The 15,099-nt window shown below is 38.8% G+C and overlaps 1 protein-coding gene across 1 annotated transcript in view; it reads right to left on the bottom strand.

Moving 5' to 3' along the window:
- Nucleotides 1-15,099, bottom strand: part of LOC133660183 (adenylate cyclase type 2-like) — an 83,829-nt gene that overhangs the window by 27,548 nt on the left and 41,182 nt on the right. Inside the window, exon 4 of the mRNA XM_062063419.1 lies at nt 6,123-6,284. Within this exon, the coding sequence (XP_061919403.1) occupies nt 6,123-6,284 (162 nt within the window). The remainder of the gene's footprint in view (nt 1-6,122; nt 6,285-15,099) is intronic.

The following is a 15,099-nucleotide window of genomic DNA, read 5'->3' as shown; positions in this document are numbered from 1 at the left end:
TGAATATTTTTTTTACTTTACGGAAATTCATTAACCACATGCGGGCTTGATACCACTTCGCTGCTATAAACAAGGGACTGTAATTGTGCTTTATCTATATGACTGGCAATATTTAAATTGTACTTCTTGTATAAAGCAGATCCCCACTCACACTGTAGTCATTATCTTTGTGCTATTTTATGGTTATTTGTCATTAAATAGAAACATAATTGAATTAAATTGTTGTAAATGATCACCTTACACCTCACTCTTACTCTCAACATTAAATTCAGATTGAATCCCAATAAAGTGTCTTCTCAAAATAACAATCAGAACGTGTACAGTAGAACAGGTCCCGTATACATTTACTGTTAGACAATGCGTAAAAGAGAAAATAAAATAAGCTATAAATGGTTTTCAGTATTCAATGCAACAAATATGAGTGATGTGTTTTCACCCAGGTAGACCTAATACTTCACAACTGCTGCCAAACAGTACATATGCATACTGTAATAAATTCAATTTTTTATCTGACAGCCTGAGAGGAGCTTAATAGGAGAAATGTTTGTTCAGTATTGAGTACACTGTAAGCAGAATGCTCACTTATGTAGCCAGCTGTGGAAATCTGAAAGTGCTGCTAGTTTTGTTAGTTGGAATTATTTTATAAAATAAAAATATTTTTTTCCTTTCCTTAAGTGCCAATTTTAGTTTCAAAATACCTTCGGTTAAGAGGAAACAGTGATAATTATATCGTATATCATACATTACTTACATTACAACTGCATCACAACATTGCTCTATTACTGCAGGGTTTGTAAATTAATAACAGTATACCATGCGGCACATGTCAACTGTATAATAGTACCTTTAGCACAAGCTATCAAAATCTGAAATTTTATGGTTTACTTATTTTGAGATACGAGCGGTCTCTCAGCTTTTTGTTACGCTTTAAGTTGCAGGCATGAGTTAAAAGCCTCTCCTTCGCTAGATGGCTAAGCCAATGTCACAGTGGACGCCTTAAGATCTGGTCTTACTTGCTGGCATTAGGTTATTATTAGAGTTTGATATAACTGAGTTTTCCAACCATAGGAAACTCAACCTTTAGCAGCAGTCTAACTTCCAAATTTTTCTAGCTGACAGCTTCCTCTTACTTGGGCCTGCTTTTCTACCCACAGTTTGACCTCCTGCCCACACCTGAAGCTGCTACTGATGTTCAGGGCGGTTTGTCGCTCTGCTGTGATACAAATGGCCGATGTCTCCAGTCCTGCTGCCCAGCCTTGTGTGATACTAACCCTCCCAGCACATTGCCTGAAAAACAATGACTCTTCTCCACCACTGCACTGATTGTGGGATATAGCATTGTAAGAATAACTGTTTTTTCAACGCCATTACTCACTGCCACCTCAACCCTATTGACCTGCTGTCCCTTTTCGGTAACTTGGCTCACGTTGGATCTAATGAGACGGGTAGACCCTTGTTTTTAATTTACAATGATTTCAATTCATATTATAGGTAACAGTGTTTTGAGTCACGATTACTGAACAAATTGAGCTGGTAAGTTCAGGTACCACTGTACTCTAATTTCCAGTAAGAGGTTTACCATTCCATTTTAAGATGTAATTCTGTTTTTACCTGGCATGAAATAGAAATGATAAGGAAAGAACATTTCAAGAACATTTCAGTACATAACACAGAGGATGTCACAGGAATGACAGGCCAGACAACCAGAGACCTGCAGACTGATGTCCTGGTCTTGGTTCTGGTATCTTGCCATTAGTACAATTAGCAATACAATTCCAGTGATTTGATAGCTGTAAAACAGACACAGGTTTTACAAGGCATATTTTGTGGCATACAAAAGTAAGTTCATGCTCTAACCCTATAAGGTATTTATTGACTGCATCACATCAAATTTATGAAAATGAAAAATATACATTATAGTTCTAAATAGTTTGTACTTTAATTTGGACCCAATGTGGGATAAAATCTCTTCCTTTAAAAAAACAAGCTGCAACATAAAAGAACATTCTTTTAAAGCTTAATACATTTTGCTAAGTTACTGTGACATCACAGTGAGTGTTCTTCAAACACCACCTGGTGAGATTTAAACAAATAATAAGGGTTGTCAAGAACACAATACCTGACATTTAAAAGCCTTAATGAGATAGACTGTTTTTTATTCTGAGCTGCTGAGCTCTAAAGATTGATGTGATCTCACTTTAAAGTTAATAAGAACTCCAAAGTACCGCTTACTGTGAACTGAAACTGTGAGTTTCAAGTGGGTTTGTGATAGTACTTCTGGGCTGCGATGGACTATAACCAAGAAAAATGTATGTCAGGGCTTTAATTTAGCTTTTTCTTTTTTAGGCTAAGCGGTTGAAACATTTTGGTCTTATTGGGACAGTTCAAGCTTATCTGAATCTGCTTATGACATATTCTGTTGGCCAGCTAGTAAAATGAAATGTAGGCAGAAATCACTGCAACTGTGGACTGACGATATACTGGAACTGTTCAACAAAATGTGGAGAAATAATAATATAACAGCACAAAAAAAACTGGTCTCGCTTCTGCCAGTCAGTAAGGTATTACACAAGCTTCCTAACCCACACCAAACAAGAGTGATGTATATATACATATAAATATATGACAAATGTTTTGGTATTCTATTTATTATCGCGACTTTGACTGCCTAAACAGTTCACACTTAAGAGGTAAATACTGATGTCAGCACGAATGCAGGGTTTCCGCTTAAAGGGGAACTGCACTTTTTGTTAGAATTTTGCCTATCGTTCACAATCATTATGAAAGACATGACAACGGATGGATTTTTTGTAATGCATTCTAAATATTAAATGCATGTAAATAAAATGTGGGAGCTCCACTATTCCGCCCTTAAAATCAGATAAAGAACCATTCAATAAGCGCCAACAATACTCAATTTGCATTATGTGACTTGAATATTAACCAAGTATTAGTGATATTGTTATTATAAATGTTAACGCAGACAAACTATTTAGAGCGGCCCCGTGATCACTCCCGGGTGTGCCTATTTTTACATCATCGAGAGGTCTGCTGCTTCCGTGCTAACTTGCTCCCTGTACCGTAAGAAAAAGAAAAAAAAAAGCTAGCGTCGTTATGCGTTTTTTAAATTAGTGAGCTACGTATGCTTAAAATGATCAAAATATGTAAATATCAAATGTTATTATAAATGTGCCCGTTACTTTATTACATATATACTTACATCATGTATATACAACCTTAATGGAGGTGTTTGGATGTTTTTTAGGGGATCTATAAGCAGAATTGAACGGCTCCCATTTAATATTTAGAATGCATAAAAAAAGCCATCCGTTGTCATGTCTTTCATAATGATTGTGAAAGATAGGCACAATTCCCCAAAAAGTGCAGTTCCCCTTTAATATATTTGATTGTGGCATTATATTAACCACCAAACCTTAAAAAATCTGGGTTTTTACTGTGAAAAAAAATTAAAGTAATACAATGTATTGTAGCGTCCACAAGAAAACACACAAAGTCTGACACTTTTTTAGCTTTTATTGCCAATTATGTGTTAACAAAGACCCCAATTCAGACAAGTATTTCCTCCGTGCACACACTGTGTTTCACTCATAGACAAACATGTCCTCATTCTTCAGCAACACGGTGCATTCACAGACATGGGAATAGATTTATCTAATTTATTTTTTGTGCACTATTGACTAGTGATGCACTGAAAATTTGGCCGCCCAAAAATTACTTTAATCACCGAAAAAGCGCTGCAGAAACCGAATGTTGTGATGACGTAAACTATACGCCAGGGTTGTCTGGAACGAAGGCACATGTCCACGATGTGGACTTACTTAAGTATATGCGAAATATACCCACAGACACAGCGGTCTCCAAAAAAATTCAAGATGACATCGGCGGCTTTTAAAAAGAAGGCTCACAGCAGCGCAAAGCAAACAATTTAAGATGACACGGGCAGATTTTAAGAAGAGGAAGAAGTAAAGACTCTCTAAATATGAATACAGTCTACTATACAGCAGAAATAGATGCTAGATTTGTTGCTAGTTGTTTTTAATAAAATGAGAGTGATTAAAAGTTTTGGAGAAATATCTGGAACATTTTTTCTCAACAAAGTACATTGAACTATAAGCAGCAACAATTGAGAATAGGCAAAACTGTATTATGTAAAAAAAAAAAAAGGGGAAAAAAATCTATGAATAATAATAACAGATTTGCCTTTTTAAAGAAAATACATGCATCATAGCAAATAATGTGATGACGTATATTGACCACGACGGAAACCAACATGCGCAAGTCAGCACAATCGATGACCAGCAGCAACAAAAAGAGAAAAATGGCTGTGGCCACTAGTAACAACAACGCAGGGAAAAACATCCAACGTATAAAAACATCTCACCCTAAACATGTAAAAGCTGGCCTTGCTTTTAATGGCGATGGAATTGTGTGAAAAATAGCTATAACTTTTTTTTTTTGCCAAAGTCCGACAGCTAAACTGTGTCTATATACCCTGTGTGCATCTTTCATTAAATTGTTTTTTTATTTTGACAAAGCAGATAGATTTTTCAGTTTGTTTTTATTGCTGCAGTTTGCCGGACCTTTATTTACATACAAATTGATTACTTTTTCTTTTTTTTTATCAGCACCTTTGCTGCCCTTATTTTAAATGGACACAATTTTAAAAGAGTCATTTCTCTAACAGCCTAATCAGTAGCGCAGTATAAATATGTTCTTTGATAATGGAGTAATCTTTATCGTAAATTAGCAAATCCCTAAAAATATCTCAAGGTGAATTCAAAAGCTGATGGCTAAGTCAGAGGTACTGAATAGGTATACGCATCATAATCCAATTAGTCCATTAATTGTTAAGATTGTCGATGACTAGACGATGATCGAAATAGTTGTTAGTTGTTTTTATTACCGTGACAACACTTTGGCTATTGTGCGTGTAATTTGTCTGTGCAAAGCTTTTGTATTACTCTTGTTTGGTCACACCTACCACCTGACGCACAATGGACTACTGCTGTTACGAATCAACACACCTGTCATTTATGAGAGACCCGCCTTCATAAGCCCGCGCGTCTTGCGTTCCAGTGTCAGAATGTAGCTACTTGTACACGTACAGTAAGCCTCATTACGTCTCCAGCTTTCCTTGCCTATGTGCTTCCTCACTCTTTGTGTTTCTCCCCCGTCGTGCTCACTGTGTCTCATTTTGTGTCGTCATCCAGCAACCCGTCTTCCTTCCCCGGTGTCGAGCTGTGTGTCTCGTTTCCCCGGATCCCATCTGGACTCTCTGCTGCCTCCCTGGATCTCGACCTCAATCCTGCCCTCTGACCACGACGCCTCGCTCCAGCCCTTGACCTCCCGCCTGTCTCTAGACCTCTGAGCCTGCCTTGCCCTATCTGGTCCTACGCCTCGATTTCAACACGCACCTTCAACACCGCCTGGTAACAACCTTCACATACTTGCGACACATAGTCACACCATATTCATTTGGATTAAGTACACACTTCACATAGATTTGTTTATTGCAATAGACACGCTGCAAGCTAACGACGTCACTGTCTCTGTGCCGTCTCCTTCTCCCACTGTACTGTTACAACTGCAACAGCGTCAACAATGAGGGTTGGTGTTGCAAACGATCAGTGGACATACTTTCAATATAATCCAACATTAAGAAAAACATAAGGCATAGTAAAGGGAGACAACCCTAATATATGTAGACACAAACTCTCTGATCTCATAAATGGACCTTGTCTTAAACCTTTTTGAGTTTTCGTCGACTCTGTGATGAGGTGGCGACTTGTCCAGGGTGTACCCCGCCTTCCGCCCGATTGTAGCTGAGATAGGCTCCAGCGCCCCCCGCGATCCCGAAGGGAATAAGCGGTAGAAAATGGATGGATGGATGGAAAACTATCACATATAGAAACAACTAAAATGTGTCTAAAACTAATGAGCAAGTTTGCCTAAAAGACAAAGACGAAAACTAAGATGGCTAGAAATAAAGGTGATGTGACCAAAAGTACAATACAAACATGTCTGAACAAGGAAATAATTGTTTAAAGTTGTATCAGTACAAAGAACAGTAAGTTATTATTTAGACTTGTCACAAGGCTTACCTGCCATACCACAGGTTCCATGTGGTCAGATGTGGTGGACAAGCAGGCACTCAACACAACAGTGTGAGAAACAGAGGTGAGGACGCTGGCGATGATGGCGTCCCGCATGGAGAATGACAGCATTGTGTAAACCACGAAAACAATAAATAAGAAGAAGGACACCTGTGGAGAAAGATGTTTTTGTCAGACTTGAAAAGTGTCTTCTACAGTCCATTATTTTATTTAAACTGCATATAAAAGTGATGAAAAGTCCAAGATTCTAAAGAATCTGTTATCTGAAGCCCAATTAACATTTACTTAGTTAAGACCAAGCAATTCCCTTCATAAACACATGGTCATGGAAAAGAAGCAAATCCTTGGGTCAAGACACTAGAGATTCGGAGGAGTCTGATTTGACTATCAACCCAGCCAGTCAAATCGTCTGCTATTAAACCCCTTTTCCTCTGTGGGAGGAAGGCAAGTTAAATACCTACTGTGGCCCCCTGCGTACAGCAGGTGTGTTGGGAAGATGGATCGATTGCATTCATAATGTCTTCTTTAAATATTTATTAAAGACTTGTGCGTGCAGACAAACATTATTTAGAGTGTGAGTGTTTATTCATATCCACTTTCAATTCCGGCTGTCACTGGGGAGCGATCTTTGCTTCCGGTCACCGGCTCACACCGGAAGTGTAGCGCTCCTTTTGCAAAAGTAATGATCCTTCCGTAGGTGCACATATGTAAACTTTGTTACAACTTTTACTTCCTCCATTTCGTCAATTTTGATGTCCTCTTGGTCCTGCGCCAAAGCCCAAAGACTTCACAAACTCTGATTTTGTCTTTTTTGAGGTAGAAAAAGTCGCAAATGATATCTTTGTTTTGTTCACTTCAATGAAAGATGAAATTCCTTTGCTAAATATACATAAGTATTCCAAGTTAATTAAATATAAGAGCGAGAGCACATCCATGTGATGTTACTGACACCTAGTCACCAGTCAATATACACTACTTTATATAATCATTTGTTTATTTCTCAGCCTTAGATTTAGCTGATTGTTGACCAAATCTAACAAATCAGATTCAACTTTCAAAATTCTTATTTGAAGACAGCCCTACAAGTCACTCATCCTCAGTAACTACCAGGATGAGTTTACATTATATTATATATATATATATATATATATATATATATATATATATATATATATATATATATATATATATATATATATATATATATATATATATATATATATATATTATATAAGAGGTTCCGCAGCCTCCGAAGCAGAACCTCCAGGTTCTGTAACAGCTTCTTCCCTCAGGCCGTAAGACTCTTGAACGCATCATAATTAAATTATCCCCTCAACTCCCCCCAAAATGGATTAACTCGCTGGAATAAAAAAGACAATATAGCATGCATCCATAAACGTGGACGCATGTGACAAAGTGCAATATATTTATCAGTACAGTAATCAATTTATTTATTTATATATATATTTATATATATTTATTTATTTTATATATATATTTATATATTATTTATATATATTTATTTATTTATATATGCACCTTATTGCTTTTTTATCCTGCACTACCATGAGCTTATGTAACAAAATTTCGTTCTTATCTGTGCTGTAAAGTTCAAATTTGAATGACAATAAAAAGGAAGACTAAGTCTAAGTCTAATATTTTCATGAGATGTAGTGTCCATTGCAGAGGATGCTCGTTCTCAGGAGAATAAAACATTGTTCCACTTATAAACTACCTTTACCCAGCCCTTTACCTAGCTGCCTTAATTCCTGCACACATAGCATTCATCATAGAATAATACACAACTCACATAATGTTTTTTCTGTAGTGACTGTGCCAGACGTGAACATGCATTCTACTGAGGTAGCAAATTATGACGTGTTCAATCTATCGCAGCATCAAGCAAATAATCTCAACATTCCCATCATATCAATTCTTAGATGTGATCGAAATTATTTAAGGCGCACTAAACAAAATAAACGTAATGTTATTTTTATCACTATTACAGATACCATTAACACAAATTCCTCAAAACAGTCCGTCACACTGCTACCTCTCTATCTTATCTAGCTGCCTTATGCAGCCATTTGCACAATGGTGATGGAATATGCTACTAAGGAGGGAAATCAATGTCTTAATCACACGGCATCAGGAGCGTCAAACCTTTGGACTTAAAAAAATTGGCCGGGGGCCGAAAGCGGACTGCATGCAAAGTAACTATATATATATATAATATATATATATATAAAACCCAAAACCAGTTGGCACGTTGTGTAATTCGTACATAAAAACAGAATACAATGATTTGCAAATCCTTTTTAATTTATATTCAATTGAATAGACTGCAAAGACAATATACTGTATTTAATGTTCGAACTGAGAAGTTTAATTTTTTTTGCAAATAATCATTAACTTAGAACTTAATGGCAGGAATACAGTGCAAAAAAGTTGGTATAGGGGCGTTTTACTACTGTGTTACATGGCCTTTCTTTTTAACAGTACTCAGTAAAAGTTGGGGAACTGAGGAAACCATTTTTTAAGCTTTTCAGGTGGAATTCTTTCCCATTCTTGCTTGATGTACAGCTTAAGTTGTTCAACAGTCCGGGGTCTCCGTTGTGGTATTTTAGGCTTCATATTGCGCCACACATTTTTAATGGGAGACAGGTCTGGACTACAGGCAGGCCAGTCCAGTACTCACACTCTTTTACTAAGAAGCCATGCTGTTGTAACACGTGGCTTGGCAATGTCTTGCTGAAATAAGCAGGGGTGTCCATGGTAACGTTGCTTGGATGGCAACATATGTTGCTACAAAACCTGTATGTACATTTCAACATTAATGGTGCCTTCACAGATGTGTAAGTTACCATGCCTTGGGCACTAATACACCCCCCATACTATCACAGATGCTGGCTTTGGAACTCTGCAATCCGGTGGTTCTTTTCCTCTTTGTACTGGAGGACACAACGTCCACAGTTTCCAAAAACAATTTGAAATTTGGACTCGTCAGACCACAGAATACTTTTCCACTTTGCATCAGTCCATCTTAGATGAGCTCAGGCCCATCGAAGCCAGCGGCGTTTCTGGGTGTGTTGATAAATGGCTTTGGCTTTGAATAGTAGTTTTAACCCACACTTACAGATGTAGGGACGGACTGTAGTTACTGACGGTGGTTTTCTGAAGAGTTCCTGAGCCCATGTGGTGACATCCTTTACACACTGATGTTGCTTTTTGATGCAGTACCGCCTGAGGGATCGAAGGTCCGTAATATCATCGCTTACGTACAGTTATTTCTCCAGATTCTCTGAACCTTTTGATGATATTACAAATGGTGAAATCCCTAAATTCCTTGCAATAGCTGGTTGAAAAATGGTGTTCTTAATCTGTTCGACATTTTGCTCACACATTTGTTCACAAAATGGTGACCCTCGCCCCATCCTTGTTTGTGAGTGACTGAGCATTTCATGGAAGTTGCTTTTATACCCAATCATGGCACCCACCTGTTCCCAATTAGCCTGTTCACCTGAGGGATGTTCCAAATAAGTGTTTGATGAGCATTCCTCAACTTTCTCAGTCTTTTTTGCCACTTGTGCCAGCTTTTTTGAAACATGTTGCGGGCCTCAAATTCCAAATGAGCTACTATTTGCAAAAAATAACAAAGTTTACCAGTTCGAACGTTAAGTATCTTGTCTTTGCAGTCTATTCAATGAAATATAGGTTGAATAGGATTTGCAAATCATTGTATTCTGTTTTTATTTACCAGTTACACAATGTGCCAGCTTCACTGGTTTTGGGTTTTATATATAGCCTATACATATACACTACCGTTCAAAAGTTTGGGGTCACATTGAAATGTCCTTATTTTTGAAGGAAAAGCACTGTACTTTTCAATGAAGATAACTTTAAACTAGTCTTAACTTTAAAGAAATACACTCTATACATGCTAATGTGGTAAATGACTACTCTAGCTGCAAATGTCTGGTTTTTGGTGCAATATCTACATAGGTGTATAGAGGCCCATTTCCAGCAACTATCACTCCAGTGTTCTAATGGTACAATGTGTTTGCTCATTGGCTCAGAAGGCTAATTGATGATTAGAAAACCCTTGTGCAATCATGTTCACACATCTGAAAACAGTTTAGCTTGTTACAGAAGCTACAAAACTGACCTTCCTTTGAGCAGATTGAGTTTCTGGAGCATCACATTTGTGGGGTCAATTAAACGCTCAAAATGGCCAGAAAAAGAGAACTTTCATCTGAAACTCGACAGTCTATTCTTGTTCTTAGAAATTAAGGCTATTCCACAAAATTGTTTGGGTGACCCCAAACTTTTGAACGGTAGTATATATCTGTACATAATATTATTATTATTATTATTATTATTATTATTACTATTTTATATATATATATATATATATATATATATATATATATATATATATATATATATATATATATATATATATATATATGTATATATATATATATATATATGTATATATATGTATATATATATATATATATATATATATATATATATATATATATATATATATATATAGCCTATACATATATATATATATATATATATATATATATATATATATATATATATATATATATATATATATATATATATATATATATATATATATATATATATATATATATATATATCTGTACATATTATTATTAATATTATTATTATTATATAATGGGTATATAATTATTAACAATTATGGGCGGTTGGATTCGCAACTGTTAACCTTTAATCCTGAACAACCTGTTTCAGGGTCGGGCTGCTATCAGTGCCCAACCGGGGCTGTTGAGTTGGGTGGCTAGATCTAGCAGGGTAGGAAGAGCTCAACATCCTTGGCCAGACATTTTCCCAGGAGACAGATACTCCAACAAAGCTGTACCTGCCGGGGTCGTCTTATATGTGGTAGTTTATGCACCTCTTCGACATTATGCGTCGGTAGGCGAGACGGTGAAGAAGAGTCCGCACACCTCTTCCTCACTTTAAAATTTAATGTTCTGGTCAGGCATACAGGTGGCCGAATACCAAGCCAGGCACCACACAATATCCAACCGTGTTCAAGCCCTACGGCGATGGAGAAGTGGTGACAGGAACAGGCAGAGGATGCTGCTGGGAGTTCATAGCCATGACTCTGCATACAGGTGGCTGTGGGGGGATGGTCGTCCATGTACACAGGGGTAGATAGAGTGCCCATATCCTCCCACAGCGACAGAGCAGCCCTTGTTCGGGATAGCACTGCAACATACTAAGTTAATTGCCAGGTTACTACGCCAGTACCAGATAGACATAGCAGCTCTAAGTGAAACAAGATTCGCTGGGGAAACGCTGTTCAAGGAAGTTGGTAAAGACGCCCAGACAACCTCTGGCGTTGGATTTGCTATGCGCACCAAACCTGCAAGATAGCTTGACAGCCTACCTCATGGGCTCAAAGATCGACTGATGACCCTGCGTCTCTGGCTCACAAAGGACTGCTTTGCCACTGTCATCAGTTAGTTAAGTTAAGTTAAAGTACCAATGATTGTCACACACACACTAGGTGTGTGTGTGACAAGCGGACAAGTACAAGAACACAGTGGCAGTGGCACATGTTAGACCAGGGATCCCCAAACTACGGATCCGGCCCTCCAACGTCCAAAATCCGGCCCGCGGGAAGTCCCAAGTAAAAAAAAAAAAACCTTTATTTTTTTAATTTATTTTTTTAAATCTGTCCTTTCTAATATATATTCTACCACTTGTTACTCTCGGTGTCTCCTAGCCGCTCAGGCAAATCATGTTGTCTAAAAATGCATTTTCCCATCGATAATGTGACATCATCGCACTCTGAATATATATATATAAATATATATATATATATATATATATATATATATATATATATATATATATATATATATATATATATATATATATAAAACCCAGTCCACGGCCAAATTTTTTTAACCCAATGCAGTCCCCGATTTAAAAAGTTTAGGGACCCCTGTGCTAGACTATGCTATAGTGCGCCAAAGAGACCGGTGTGATGAGAGGAGCAGACTTTCTGGTCCGATCCTCACCTTCGGAGCAGATGAACATACAGCAAGCCTGGAAAATGAAAACGGCTAGAATCAAGCACCTGAGGAAACTCCATAACGTTCGGCCAACCCCCAATATCGAAGCGTTGCAGCAGAGCCTCCAGAAATCCCTGTCCAACACAGAACGGGAGCACTGCAGCTTGGAAGAGGAATGGAAGTCCTTTCGAGAGGTCGTCTACAGCGCTGCAGCTGATACCCTTGGTTTCGTGGGGAGGAAACACCGTGATTGGTTCAATGAAAATGAAGAATCTCTTTGATGACAAGATCAGAAGCAAAAAGAAACAGGACTACCAGAAGGCAAGGTGACTTCTCCAGCAGAAACTGCGGAAGATGAAGAACGACTGGTGGTAAAAGAAGGCTAAGGAACTACAAGCAGCAGCCGAGAACCATGACATGAAAACACTTTTGTTCCGTTTATGGACCTAAGGCATCCGGTTCAACCCCAGTAAAATCTTCTGACCAGTCCACCTTGCTAACAGCGAAAGCAGACATACTTGCTCGCTGAGCAAAACATTTCAACAGTGTCTTGAACGGAGAGTCAGCCTTTTCTGAAAAGGCAATTGCATAGCTGCCTCAACTATCAGTGAAATGATGGAAGACCTCTCTACTAGTGCCGAGGTTGCCGAGGCGTTAAAGCAGACAACTCCTAGAAAGGCACCTGGTGCGGACTGAATTCCTGCGTACATCAAGCATGGAGGTGGCATACTCTTAGACAAACTGACGTCCTGTTCAGGTCCATTTGGACAGGAGGAGTCCCACAAGACTTCAAAGATGCATCCATAGTGCACGTACACAAGGGGAAAGTAAACAAGATATCCATGGAACAACTATCGTGGGATATCACTCCTGTGCATCGCTGGGAAGATTCTTGCCAGGGTCACCCTCAACAGACGGACGGCCTTCACCCTAACATAAAAGGTACCATCACTCTATCTAGGAACATAGATTACTGGCTGAGTCACACTTGACTAACTACACTTGAGCAAGCTCGGACACACTTACAGTGTCTGTTAGTCCGGGTGAGGAGTCAGTTAAGATAGAACTAACCAGCGCCAGGCTGGAAAATTCCTGCACACATAGCATTTCTCATAGAATAATACACAACTCACATAATGTTTTTTCTGTAGTGACTGTGCCAGAGTTGAACATGCATTCTACTGAGGTGGCAAATTATGACGTGTTCAATCTATCGCAGCATCAAGCAAATAATCTCAAGATACCCATCATATCAATTCTTAGATGTGATTGAAATTATTTAAAGGCCTACTGAAACCCACTACTACCGACCACACATTCTGATAGTTTATATATCAATGATGAAATCTTAACATTGCAACACATGCCAATATGGCCGGGTTAACTTATAAAGTGCAATTTTAAATTTCCCGGGAAACTTCCGGCTGAAAACGTCTAGGTATGATGACGTTTGCGCGTGACGTGAAGGGTTGAAGCGGAAGTGTTCAGACACCATTGTATCCCAATACAAACAGCTCTGTTTTCATCGCAAAATTCTACAGTATTCTGGACATCTGTGTTGGTGAATCTTTTGCAATTTGTTCAATTAACAATGGAGACTGCAAAGAAGAAAGCTGTAGGTGGGATCGGTATATTAGCGGCTGGCTACAGCAACACAACCAGGAGGACTTTGAGTTGGATAGCAGACGCGCTACCGTGACTACAGCTTTGGCTTCCAAACATTTGATCGCTTGCCCGTACGTGCGTGTCGCTATGTACATGTCACGTACGTAACTTTGGGGAAATATATGTTTCTTGCCGACTCTGACGGCGGCCGGGGTGTTGTCGAAAGCTACAACGCCCGCCGCCGCGCCGCTGTCCTCACCTTGACTTCCTCCGTCTCCGGGCCGCCGACCGCATCGATGAACGGGTGAAGTCCTTCGTCACGCCGTCGATCGCTGGAACGCAGGTGAGCATGGGTGTTGATGAGCAGATGAGAGCTGGCGTAGGTGGAGAGCTAATGTTTTTAGCATAGCTCTGTCGAGGTCCCGTAGCTAAGTTAGCTTCAATGGCGTCGTTAGCAACAGTATTGCTAGGCTTCGCCAGGCGGTACAGCATTAAACGTGTGGTTACAGGTCCAGAGTTTGGTAGTATTGTTGATCTTCTGTCTATCCTTCCAGTCAGGGGCTTATTTCGTCTGTTTCTATATGCAGTTAAGCACGATGTTATCACGTTAGCTCCATAGCTAAAGTGCTTCGCCGATGTATTGTCGTGGGGATAAAAGTCACTGTGAATGTCCATTTCGCGTTCTCGACTCTCATTTTCAAGAGGATATAGTATCCGAGGTGGTTTAAAATACAAATCCGTGATCCACAATAGAAAAAGGAGAGAGTGTGGAATCCAATGAGCCCTTGTACCTAAGTTACGGTCAGAGCGAAAAAAGATACGTCCTGCACTGCACTCTAAACCTTCACTCTCACGTTCCTCATCCACAAATCTTTCATTCTGGCTCAAATTAATGGGGTAATCGTCGCTTTCTCGGTCCGAATCGCTCTCGCTGCTGGCGGCCATCATTGAAAACAATGGGGAAATGTGAGGAGCCTTTCAACCTGCGACGTCACGCTACTTCCGGTACAGGCAAGGCTTTTTTTATCAGCGACCAAAAGTTGCGAACTTTATCGTTGATTTTCTCTACTAAATCCTTTCAGCAAAAATATGGCAATATCGCGAAATGATCAAGTATGACACATAGAATGGATCTGCTATCCCCGTTTAAATAAAAAAAAATCATTTCAGTAGGCCTTTAAGGCGCACTACACAAAATAAACATAATGTTATTTATACCACTACTACGGATACCATTAACAAAAATTCCTCAAAACAGCCCAGTATCTATAATATGGGCT

The sequence above is a fragment of the Entelurus aequoreus genome, linkage group LG11, assembly GCF_033978785.1.
Source record: "Entelurus aequoreus isolate RoL-2023_Sb linkage group LG11, RoL_Eaeq_v1.1, whole genome shotgun sequence".
NCBI classification, from domain to species: domain Eukaryota; kingdom Metazoa; phylum Chordata; class Actinopteri; order Syngnathiformes; family Syngnathidae; genus Entelurus; species Entelurus aequoreus.
This window is presented reverse-complemented; position numbering and strand designations above follow the sequence as displayed.